At 39.8% G+C, this 13,432-nt stretch overlaps 1 protein-coding gene across 2 annotated transcripts in view; it reads left to right on the top strand.

Moving 5' to 3' along the window:
* Window positions 1-13,432, top strand: part of LOC139135421 (uncharacterized) — a 30,047-nt gene extending 16,615 nt beyond the window's left edge. Inside the window, exons 2-6 of one of the 2 annotated variants that reach the window (XM_070702800.1) lie at window positions 1,414-1,631; window positions 2,956-3,456; window positions 9,517-9,794; window positions 10,166-10,348; window positions 11,160-12,299. In XM_070702800.1, the coding sequence (XP_070558901.1) occupies window positions 1,421-1,631; window positions 2,956-3,456; window positions 9,517-9,794; window positions 10,166-10,348; window positions 11,160-12,161 (2,175 nt within the window). In that variant the 5' untranslated portion in view covers window positions 1,414-1,420 and the 3' untranslated portion in view covers window positions 12,162-12,299. Of the gene's footprint in view, window positions 1-1,413; window positions 1,632-2,955; window positions 3,457-9,516; window positions 9,795-10,165; window positions 10,349-11,159 lie in introns of both variants that reach the window. The other variant, XM_070702799.1, reaches the window with a different exon arrangement.

Consider the following 13,432-nt stretch of genomic DNA (forward strand, 5'->3'; position numbering starts at 1 on the left):
ATTCTATGTCTTGTCAAAGGTCCATATATACCTCTATGTACTTTGCAAGGTTGTAAGAAAAGGGGAAATAAAGTAAAATACAGTCGCAAAGAAAAAGGTCCATTGTTCTGTACGGTGAAGACTCCAATAATAAGAAACGTCACTCTATATACAAAGCCGTTATTCTAATCCACCCTTTCAGCCAGGGATATCGAGTGTATCCCGGCACAGTGAATAAATCAAAGGTGATGTCGCCATTTAGCCGGTAGAGAAACCTTCAAGATGGTGACACGAGTGGGTAGAACAAATATTTGTAAAATGGGCGAGCATGTCAAACTTGAAATATTTCGCAAATGTTAGAAACGTACTTGTCTAGTTGAAATATTGCCAAAAGTACGAAATAACATCGAACAAAAACTTTTTTTTTGGGGGGGGGGGTTGCATCGCATCTGACCTGCCCTAGTCCAGAAATGACTATAATCCTGCCAAGTTCAAATCACCTTCAGGTCAAGTAGCTTATAACATGTGAGGCATCTCATATGTCCCATATATTGCATTTTTACAAAGTCTTGAACATTTAAAGGCTCCTGAAACGTACACAGGTATTGCAAACAGGGTTTTTATTGACTAAACCTGCTTTGACATACCTTGACAAGTAGTTGAAATCACTCTGGTTTATAGATCACTACCACATGATTTTTTCAGACTTGGCAGATATAAGAAAGTGACTCAGCCTGGCGGGATAAAGGCTTAAGAATAGACAGTAAAACACACATTTATACATTTTATGTTTGTAAACACTTATTGAGTATCCTCTAGCAGTGAGATGCAACAAAGGTATTAAAGCATATCACTGCAAGAAAATACAGGGTTACTTTCAAGCCAGAAGTTTGAAGTAATCCCAGTTGAATTATCAGATATCGGTATGCCAGTGTCTGAGACCGGGCAGCTGCAAAATAGTGAATATATAGGCCGAGTAGTAGAAGCTAAGGAGGGGGGTATTCCCTCCTGATACAGAAACCTTTGAAACTTTGACATTAAAATAATATCATTTGGCGATACCCAGAACGGTCACACGTGAAAATTTTTGCGTAACCCCCGGCCCCTCTTTCTTTATCATTTTTGAGTAAACCCTCACTGATCATCGTTATTTGAGTGACACCCTCATTCTCCCAGCACAGGTTGTAAATCCTGACCATTTCCCTAAGTTGTTTATGTGACACACACAACATACATCGCGTAGCATACACATCATAAGCATATGTACATGTGTAGTTGTATCTTTTCGCTTGCATTTTTGTCTAGGTGTGCGGGATTGATTGGGAATACAATTTGTACCATTTATGCATATTACTTTTACATTATTTTCATTAATTTATTTCTTTTCTAATACATTTCTGTGGTCATGATGAAATACTATTACACAATCTTCAGGTATGCGATGGTACGGAGGAATGTCAAGTTCGGCATAGAAACGAACAGAACTTTGAGACGAGTGGTTCCCCAACCCAGTCAAGCTGCGTGTTTTTATGTTGAAAAGAGACTGAATGTGCCATGGGGTTACAGGCAAAGGGAGACATCATGGCTGGTACAAATGGTGACAGACGGAGACGAAATAGACGGTGGAAATTTGCTTCCAAACATCAAAAAACGTACGTATTCGTATCAATCAGTGGATTCGTCATGATTCATATGATCTTTGTATGGTCAAACAAATCTTCATTTTACTAGTCTAGCATGAATTGAAATCCAATTTTTCAATGAAATGAAACTAGTCATTGTTTTCGGTATTTTTCTTGTCAGTTCGAAAGGGAAATACCTTTTTTCTGCAGCAAGGCCATGGGAATATAAAACTGCCTCATGACTTGAAAGTAGTATCTTGTTGGGCTTGCGTAGCGTTATCGACTCTACTGTAACAGTTGCTGCTATGCGAACGATATGAGCTTAGCTAGCAGAACAATCCTTTCATCTCCTTAAATAAGTCAATTCGTCGGCCGACTATGTTGTTCGAAAATGTCGCCGCTCGCAAAGTGAGAATTTCCAGTTGGCTTTCGAAAGAACAGTGGGGGAAACTGGCAAATTTACTGTCGAAACTCCTTCATATCTGTCTCAAATTACACTTCTCTCTGGATACACCTGCTAACAACAAGACTGGAGAATCCTTCAAACTGTGCGTATACACTCCTTGAGGTGTCCTCTCCCACTACCATTCTAATCGGAACACCTTTATGTCTGGAAGTTCATACACTTAAAGCCCCTTTGCCTTACTAGCACGTCTACAATTTCTACGTCCGTTGGGAAATTTGAAGTAGACCACTTTTCCACTTTTGCTGTTCAACATTGCAGCTGCGGTGTCGACTCAGTGTAAGCTTCTGACACAATACATTCACTTGACACTTAATTTTTTTTTTTTTTAAGTACTCACTACACCGATTCGGCAATATTTTCGTCTTTGCTCCTCGTCGCTGTTTCTACAAGACGAAATCCTTTATAAAAACATCTTTCCTGCTATAGGTTTATCTTTTGCTAGCAGGCCATGTCGGTTAAAATTAGTACAATAGCAAAATATATCCCATGTGGCAAATGTTTAACAAATTCCACCACAAATGTGCATAAAAGGTTTTTTTTTTAACCGAAGTTACGTGCAAGTGCAAACAATAGCGATAATGTTACAACAGTTAGATATTTTTATCGGGGATTGCAAATGACTTCACCTGAAAAGGCCCAAGTTTTGAATATAAGTATGCCTCGGGGAATGGGCGGAATGCGCGAGATTGAGATACACTGTAGGGGTCTTATGTGATTCCAGAGGCGGTTACTTGGCAAAAATGCTTAGAATGCACGCTACACAGAAGCAGAGCAAGAGTCAAACAATGACGAGTCAATTCACTGTTCTAGACATTTAGAAATACCGCTGTAGAGGCAATCGCAATAGAACAATTTTTCTCACATTACTTCTTCTTTTCACTGTAAAAGCTTGGGCAAGACACGGGCTTGGTGCCGACCTTCAATACAGTCTCAACAAGAGAGGAAGGTGGTGCTTGCCGGACTTAGTGAAGTCCTACATAGACTGGAGGCAGGCTGTCATGGAATATCATTATCAAGATGACGGCTACCTGGAGGACGACATCAAAGTGACTCTGGTTGAGCACTCAACGTCATCACTGCTGACCGCCACTAATGCTGACTGTATCGGGATATATGAAACTCACACCGACCAACCCATCAAGCTACCCACCAATCGAGTCTACTCGTTCGGCGAAGATCTGAGGAAGAAGCCCAACCCCCCTGAGCAGAGCTGGAAGAAGCCGAATAAATCAAAAGCGAAGCGAAAGAACGACGATGGTGGCAGTGATATCGTTAACTTCAGAGATACAGATGGATTGCCGGAAGTTATATATGACGTGTATTATGGTCGGTCGAAAACTAGTTATCCAATGTATAAAAGCTGGCAGGATCCCGAAAAGGTGCTCAAAAGTGAGTAATCATTTAATATCGCCAGAATATATTGGTTTCTACACCGAGAGTTTGTAGCATTTTGAGAAGGGCAAACGTTACGCCTTACAAGTTATGCCTTATACATTCATTATGAACTAATGATATTGCACATATACTCTCCATGGACCCACTTGAAGAGCGAGGCCGCATCCTTCTTTTATATCAGTAGTAGTCAGTGCTTTAAGGATGGCTTTAACTTCATATGATGAACGAATACAAACATACCACCTCGATAATTTTCAAATGTATTACAGCTTACATTCAACATGACCCAGTGTTCTGCAGTCTTGCAAACCATGGGGACAAGGTTATCCTTGAAAAGAGTTTCACTGTAAGAAATAAACTGGACTATTCCATATGACGCAATAGAAGATATTGTCTGGTTGGATTACATAGATATACAAATGGCTGAATCTTGCTGGAATAAGAGCTGGGTCGATCGTTAGTGCATGAATTTGAAGATAGGATAATGTAGGTTGTCAGTCGGAGAAACTTGAATCTGTTAGCTTAAGTGCATGAATTAGAAGATAGAGTTGTGGGTTGTCAGTCGCAGAAGTATATATTAGTTAGAAACCCATTGAATTTCTAGATCTTTAAACAGGCATTAATGACAGGTGAATGGGTGATGTCATTGTGATAAACGGGTATACGGACTAGGAAGTATAATCTATCGAGATGCTTGGGTGACTTTGTAAACTTGGTAAAGTTTGCTGTGTCTGAAAATATTCAATAATTTGAACGTAAAGGAAACTATAATTAATTTTTTGATATTTTCACTTCTCAGAAAAGTCTTGCGGCATACTTGCACATTATGAACTATCAGTCGTATGGCGGTAAAAATCTGACCAGCTTTATTGTCAGGAGTATATCTTCTGATTAGATGGGGTTAATGCCCTAAAATTGTAAAACAAATTTAAGGGATTGGGACAACTATCGCATTGACTGAAGTAAAAACAAAATGTGTAAGCAATTTCTTCATAAATGTACACTAATATGTATCGTAAACCTTGAACGTATAAGATAATTTTAATGCCTGTAACTAAAAAATCAAACATTTCATTTCAATCCATGCATCGACACATCCCATTTCCACTGTAGTTTAGCTACATTAGCGCCATCTATTTCTGAGATAATACTCCAGACGTAAATACTGGGCGAATTCAAAGTTAGAAGCAGCCGTCTTTGTCACATGACCAAATTCAATTCTAAGTCACATGCGTCATAATAACTTTCCGGAAAGAAAACTATTATAATATCAAGAACTTGCTTTTTAGTTCAAAAATATACAACAAATATCAGAGAAGTATCAAATTTAGACACAGCCTTAGCTTCGAGCAATTCATTGCTGACTATTGGATTTAGCTGGATTTGATTTTAGTTACGGTGCGGAAATGTTGTTCGCATAAATAACGGGTCATTTGATTGGCATAGTTTATGCCATTTCTTTGAAATGTTGATATATTCTGCTCGTAAGAAACAGAGTATTTTACCAGTTTTAAAAATCATTATATACAGTACTTACAGAATGCACTCAAATGGTATCGGCTACATATGACAATCTTGTGATATGTATTTCCAGTTACCTGCGAAATTTTTTGGCCGTTCCAAAGACTTTCTTTCTTTGACTTTCGAAGTCCGTTTGCGATTCACAGCGGTGCTAGCAAACAGAGTAATTTATAGTCGTTTAATAAATTGTTTGTTTAGTAAAAACTACAAATTAGGAATTAGTGATGGCGTGTTGAAACTATTGTCGACGACTCTGATATGAAATAGTCTGACTTAAAACGTGATGCATTGATTTTTAACCGGTAGCGATTCCAGTTACCCGCCCTCGCCATTGACAGATTCGTGTAACTGCAGAATGCCCACGCGCTCACACTGTTAAGTATATATGAACTTTCGAGTTCACGGTCTTCTTCGACAGGAAATCGTACCCAGCAAAATTACTGCGCTCATTGTAAACTTTCCATTTCAGACAGTGCTTCGCAAACATGCGAATTAGTAACCCCATCCTTCGCGATGTTATAAGAGGTTTAAAGCAAATTTGTCGAGCCTGCCGGGAAAGCTAGTAATTTAGCACGTTTAGCATTAGATTAATCAAGATAGATTTATAATAAATAATAAATAATAAATGAAAAATTTATATAGCGCCATATATCCAAAAAACTGCCCATAGGCGCTTTACAAAAACAACAAAGTCTTTACATGAATGATTTGTAAGCCTTAGTGTATAAATAAGTTTTCAGTTCTTTTTTAAAACTCTCAATTGACGGAGACTCTTTAAGTTGCTGCGGAAGACAATTCCATAGCCTTGGTGCTATACAGCAAAATGCGCGATCTCCAAAAGTTTTAGAAGTGCATCTAGGAACGACCAACAGATATTTATTTCCAGATCGGAGATGTCGATTGGGTTGGTAGATGCTTAACAGGTCACTAATGTATGACGGAGAATTCCCGTGTAAGGCACGGAAAGTAAGCAGTAAAATTTGTATTCAATCCGCTGACAGACTGGTAACCAGTGCAGCTTGGCTAAAGTACTGGTAATGTGGTCAATTTCCTGGTTTTTGTAATAAGACGGGCTGCAGTGTTTTGAACAAGCTGCAGTTTACTCAAATTAGTCTGGCTGATGCCGTAAAGGAGACTGTTTCCATAATCGATCCGAGATGTCACCAGTGTGTGGACAAGATATTTAGCAGTGTCCTCTGTAAGGTACTTTCTGATATGACTAATACTTCTGATGTGAAAATAGGCTGTTTTACAGGTTTCTGTAATGTGGCGATCCATATTCATGAGACGGTCAAATTGAACTCCAAGATTTCTGGCTGTTGCAGTTGGTATAATAGTACAACCATTAATTTGAATACTCGGAAATTTGAAAAGGGAAAGTTTAGGTCGTGATCCAAAAAACAGCAGTTCAGTCTTATTAGAGTTTAGCTTCAGGAAATTAGAAGTCATCCATCTGTGAATTTCAGAAATTGTGTCCTCCATGTGAGAGATGCTCTCGTGAGTGTCTCTTACTTTGAAACTTAAATACAACTGAGTATCGTCAGCAAATAGATGGAACTGTATATTGTGTCGTCGGATGATATTTCCAAGTGGAGACATGTATATGATGAACAGAATTGGTCCCAACACTGAGCCTTGAGGTACACCAAATTTCAACTTCTGTGGTTCCGAAAACGAGTTCCCTATACAACTTTCTGATAACGATCACTAAGATAGGATTCAAACCAGGCCAGAGCAGAACCATTGATACCCATTTGAGACATACGAGAAAGCAGAAGGGCATGGTCAATGGTGTCAAAGGCTGATGATAAATCAAGGAGGACAAGCATGACAATTTTTTTTGATCCATTGCCATCAGTATGTCATTTTGAACTCGTACCAGGGCAGTTTCAGTACTATGTGCTTCTTTGTATGGCAGACTGCATTGATTCGCCAAGCTCGTTGATATGTAGATGATGAATTAACCTTTTAGAAACAATCTTCTCGATAACTTTTGAAAGAAATGGCAGGTTTGATACCGGTCTGTAGTTCTTTAGTATATCATGATCAAGATTCGATTTCTTCAGGAGGGGAAATATAACAGCTGTTTTGAAATAATCTGGAAAGCAGCCTGTGGACAGCGATAAGTTCACTATGTTGGTTATAACAGGAGAGATGATATGAAGACTTTTTTTTAGGAGATCTGTGGGAACAGGGTCAAGACTGCAGGCTTTGTTTGGAGACTGCAAGATGGTGTCATTAACTTCCTTGATAGTTACTGGGGCAAAGGAAGTGAGATTCTCGTTGATGATCCTGTTTTCTTCAGGTGGACGATTTGATAGTTGGTGAGGTTGAAAATCGGATCGTATTTTATGAATCTTCTCTGTATAAAAGTCACAAAAACGATCAGCGAGTTCCTGAGATGAGGTGTGTGATGGAAGCGGTGACTCCTTTTTCCTGTGTAATAATGAATTATGATCACAAACAAAGATTTCTTATTGGTTTTCTTCTCCTTTATCAGTTCAGCAAAATAGTCCTTCTTGGCAGTATTGATTAACTGATTGACCTGACTGCACAAACTTCTATATATGTCGTTATGGACTGTCAGTTTAGTGTTCCGCCAGCGCCGCTCAGCTTTTCGTTTTTCTCGCTTCAAAGAATATATTTCCTGAGTAAACCATCTGGCATTCTGTCGTATTGTCACTGTTTTATTTTTGACTGGTGCATGTAGGTCTAAGACGTTTTTCAGGCAATCATTAAATTGATCCAAGAGAGGCTGGACAGATGATGAATGTGATTTAGCTATCGAAGACATTTGTACATGTAGATCATGGCAAAACTCATCAATATTGATATTGTTACAGCTCCGAAATGTTATCGTTTTCTTCACTGGAAGAGGTTTCCTTAAAGGAAGCTGAAACATGACAGCAAAATGGTCAGATATAGCGGAGTCATGAACAGTAACATCTCCAGTGATACTTTCAGATGACCTTGTAATTACTAAGTCAAGAATGTGACCGGATTGATGAGTTGGTTCATGAACATGCTGTATCAGATTTGCTCTGTCAAGTATTTCATTGAACTGAATGGAATGAGAGTTCTGGTGATTATCAATGTGAATGTTGAAATCTCCAGTGATCAACAATTTCTCAGAAGACAGTGATTGGCTGAATACATAACTGGAAAATTCCTCCAAAAACATGGAAGTTGTCATTCCGGTCTTCTGATTGGTTGGAGATCGATAGATAACAACAAACTTCCAGTTATCTGACGCATAATTCATATGTGTTTCCATATATTCAAAAGACTTATACTGTTGATTCCTTCTCTCAATGGTGATATTTAAATTAGCCTTGAACAGAATGGCAACACCTCCTCCTCTACGAGATTTCCTTGGAATATGTAGGAACTTGTAGCCTGGGGGAGTTATTTCACCAATACTGAAGTTGTCAACATCACTTCCACGTAGCCAGGTTTCTGTGCACATGATTACATCCAGATCATTTTCGCTAACAAAGTCAGAAATTTGAATGGATTTATTATTGATTGACCTCGTGTTCATCAGGCAGCATCCAAGGTTCTTAGTGGCTGGTAAGTTTTTAACCAATGGCACACTGAGCAGATTGTCATGATTGATTTCTCGTGAAAGGCTGCAATTTGACCATGATCTTTGAGTCAGCAGAACAGGAATGTGGCGTTTGGTACCAGCTGTGGTTCCTCTCCTTGTTGATGACATCTTACAAAGGCCCAGAGATTTCAGCTTATGCCAGGTGGTTGAATCCAATCTTGATAATAAGGAATTCGTCATTGCATTTCTTATGCTAATTAGTGATAACCTGCTGTATACTGAAGAATGCATAGCACGTAGGCCTTTGCAGAAAAGATGAGAGACGGCAGCCATTCTTCTGAGCCAAGTCACACCAAATAAAAACTAAGTTCTCTAAAATGGCAGTATTTAGTATTAACTAATTAACTAATATTAAAAAGTATTAACTCCACTTTGAACTATCACAGTAATCCAAAATGTGTGCCTGGATTAAAAGGCAGAACTCTGGGGGAAAATGGCGGGGAAGCAATAATTTCTACTATTGCTCAGCTTCCAGGCAAAGACTTGAACGTATTTACCTTGAGCCAGAATATAATACTGCGACCTTTACAAATATTGCCACTGGCCATGTCGAATCTTATTGACTCTTTGAAGGCACGGCGAACCATACAATAGCTTACCGAGTCTCTTTGAAACATTCAATATTGAGACGGACCTCTTCACCTTGAATTCACTTATAGATTTTTATCATCAAAGCGATGGAGATGCCCACATATTGCGATTGAATCTCGTTCAAAGTAATTTAAATATCGCCCAAAAGAATAGATATTTCAATCTGTATGCTAACACCTTCGATGAGAAATATTGTGATTGGTTGGAATATGCAGACCGTATATAATCCCATGTGTTCAATATAAGGTCACGCAAGGGTCGCGTGAAAACGATGATAGCATATTTCATTCTACGTTTGTGAGCTTATATTATATTCTTACCTCGCATACATGTAGGTCACTCAAAATCGCGCGGCAAGTCTAAGGGACAGAAGGAGAAAAATTATCACTATCGCAACGGTTACCGTAGAAACGAACTTCAAGCCCGCCAATGGAGTGGCAACTTCAACACTAACTTTGAAGACGAGTATCTATGGGATGAATATGACGCCGATGAAAGAGAAGATATCGAAGATGAAGATCTGGCCTGCTACTTGCTTCCAAGTCGACAACTCCAAACAGAGGCAGAAAACGATGAAGATGATGAGGATAATGCAAAGAAAGCAAAAGCAGAGGTAGAGATGGAGCTCACTGTTTTAAAAAAAAGTTGCTGGATAGGAATATCATACATCAGAGTGCTGTACAAGAAATTCTTGAGATAAATTTGTGGCATATAACTTATTCTCGTAAACTATTCTCGGAAAAGTTGGTAAACTTACCTCTCTCTGTACTCCCGTAACGTAGATACGTTTGTTGGTGAAAAAGCTGAGTGTTTGTTGCAACTTTGAAAAAGATAAAGTTAAACTGTTTGCTTCTCCATCATCTGCCCCACCCCCTTGCTACATCTTCTCAAAACATGAAAAAGACTGAAGATATACAGTTTGGCTTGCATAGTACTTAGTGAAAGGTGCAATTTGCTTCAACACATTTATACTTTATTCTACAGGTACTCGACGTCATGGCAACGACGCCGTCGACTGGCATGGCGACTAGTGGTCCCGTGATGACATGTCAGCAGTGCGGACAGAAGAAACACCTGTTCGCCCGCCGCACTTATTCTGGAGCAGTCGTCCTTGCGTTGAGGTGCGACGACTTCCTGTCCCTAATTGCACACGACGAACCATATACGGTACGTACTGGGGCATTTCGGATGGTCGTTATTAGTGCGTCATTACCTTCGCGACGCAAAGTACTTCGTATAGAGGTTACTGACGTTGTAAGCGATGACGTCAGCAGGAAGCGACGCAATTGACAGCTCTCCAATCTCAATCTTGAACTGTGTGGCGTTATCTTCATCAGTACGTAGCGAGGATACCCTGCATTAAAGTGCTGTCGTTTGTTTGTATTAAGTCAATGCAGTGTGTCACCGGTAATTGAATCTCCATTGAACATCTTCCTCGATTGAATTTCAAAGAAAAAGGCTATCACCGTGTCTATTGACATGGAAGATGTGTTATGTTAATATAGTGCTGATGGCTCTTGGGCACCGTGTACAAAGTTGGCCCTCAGGTATGTTCAGTGTTTCATGCTGTAAGCTCGTGAGTCAAGCCAAAGGCACAACAAACACCTGTACGGCATACAAAGCAGCCGCCGCGTAACATAAATTTTATCCTCCCGCAGCCGTGCAATGGAACAATTATTTTATTCTCTGATTTTGTAATATCGCTTTGAAACATATTAACTTGTCCCAATCGCAGACAAAGAAATGTGTTTCATCTCTCCTGGTTGCGCCCTGTGACATGAGAAAGAGGGTGGCGTCATGTATCGGATACGCCGCTATGGGCTCTACAATTCCAAAGAGCATTTGTCGTTCGTCAGCTTTTTATTTACAGACGGTAGCGCCAATAATAACGGTTAAAGAATCAATATTGTTTAGGTCCTTTTACTGTACCGGAGTAGGGGTAAAATTACAAACAAGTATTGTTTTCTTTCTTTAACAGTTGGAAGGCGCTGTCTTGGATTACCTGAAATCTGGCTGGTTGTTTTATCTGTCCAAAGATCGTACAGCCAATTTGAAACAGCTGGTAGAAAATGCGGCAATAAAGGAAAATAGACACCATCTGACAATCACTAGTCTTGTGGGTAATGTCCAGAACAGCGATGAACCGATGCGTGAACTGTTGAAAATTCTCAATGGTCATCTTGGAATTACCGAGGCTGAAAGACTTGATTCGAAGGGATTTTCCCGCGAAGAGATCACTGCTGAATCACCTCGTGCGCCCAGTGTCAACTCATCACACCAACTCCCTTCAGCTGTCGGCTGCAACGGCGGGACAATCATAAAGAGAACTGTGCAATATCAACCTTTGAAACCAATCTCTCCTGCTCCATCACTCACTGACCAAAATGATGAGGGTCTTTGTGTTGTCGGTGTTTCGGCACCCATTGTATCAAAAGTACCGAGAAAAACTCGCTTCAACTCAGCCAACAAGGCCGTATCAAAGTCACCGACCTACTACGAGGCCTCCATGGTATCTACTCTCTCGTTTCGGGTCCCCACCCCTCCCTCCGTGCCCCCAAGCCCTCGACAATATGTGCGCAATACAATACGCAGGACGGGAAGGCACGTGAGAATGCCAGCGAGGACATCCACGATCGAGGGCACGGAGTCACTTCCCACCGAGACGGAATCGATAGAAGAACTGGCCAGTCAAGACACCAATCTGACAGTCATCGGAATCCCCACCGTACTGTCACCACGCAGCAGTCACAAGGGCGGTTCCTCCCTCCCGACGCTGTCGGTCAGCGCGGCGTTGGGCATTTACTATCAAACACCGTCCCGTACAAGCATTAAGGATTTCAAATATCAAAACAACCTTCCCGAAAAACTACCCAAATTAGTCAATAATCAGGAAATTATACCAAAGTTTAAACCGAAACCACCGAATGCCCGTGAGTTAGTTAAAAGAAATACGAAATTCTCAAGGAGCCATCTCAGTTAGACGGATATTTACTTTGTACAGTTTTTGTCGGTTCTTCCAAATAACATGTATTTTATATAACTGTAGTCAGTGCAATAAGGAAAGTCGGAGAGGTTGAATCAGTTTCACGAAAATGAAATACTTCAAACATGATTATAGATTTATTTCTAGTATCGTATATTTTTTATAAAGTTAAATATTTTCTAAAATGAAGCACAGTCCTGGTACTTATCGATTACATTAACACATGATTGGGATAACTTTCTGTAAATAAAAATGCATATTCGTTAAGTGTATCGATCCTTGTGCTTTGTTGCAGCATGTTATTGATACACTGATAGTGATGACGACGACGGCAGTGAGGATGACGTTACAGGCCCTGTGTGCGTTCTGTCGCTTTGGTTGCTCATCGTGTGATTTATTGACTACTAGTTTCATCGATGTACTGAATGTGTAATGATGACAGCACTGCATAGATATGTACGATACGGTTATCAAATGCGTTAATTTTGGAAAAGCGGGAGTGACGGTAGTTCTGTATCGTCCATAGAGATTTCATTGAAAATTACATCAACCTGAGGCAAAAAGCCAACTTTATTCGTGGCTCATTGCATTAAGAAAAGTCGCTGGAACCAATGGTCCTTGAATACGTTGTGTAAAATTATCGTTATTCACAGTAACAACTCTTGTTCATTTATAGCCAGTCTACCGACAAACAATATTACTTCTCGCCTTTGTCGGAGTGCCTTGCCATTAATGTCACTGTAAGCTTATCGATCTTGACTTGAATTTCAAGTAACATTAAGTTTGCCGATTGAATGGAATGCCCACCTTTAGGGATTAATCATTAGATCGGATGAGGGATGGTCAAACATATAAAATATAACTACTGAGACCCTTTAGGTCTCTGTTACTTATTACAATCTACAAATAACCTTAGCTGCAAATTGCCAGTCTGCCTATTGAATTTAGCATTAGATCGGATGAGGGACGGTCAAACACGAATCTGCTGACCAATTGTCGCTAAAATGTACTTGATGCCTAGCTACCGCTGCAAAATATATTCACGTGACAGGCAGCTGAAAACGAGGAATTGAAAGACAATACGAAGGATATAACCAGATATGAACTGAATATGCTCACGTGTTTTACAACAGGTTCATTAATAGTAGTGCGCTTCACAGAACAATGAGATATGTGTTATCACTATATGTAGCAGGTTTTTTAAAACTTCACACAGTACTCTCAGAGTTTAATCATTAAATATGCAAATAAACCCTACATTAACTTGA

This window comes from Ptychodera flava, chromosome 6 (genome assembly GCF_041260155.1).
Source record: "Ptychodera flava strain L36383 chromosome 6, AS_Pfla_20210202, whole genome shotgun sequence".
Lineage (NCBI taxonomy): Eukaryota > Metazoa > Hemichordata > Enteropneusta > Ptychoderidae > Ptychodera > Ptychodera flava.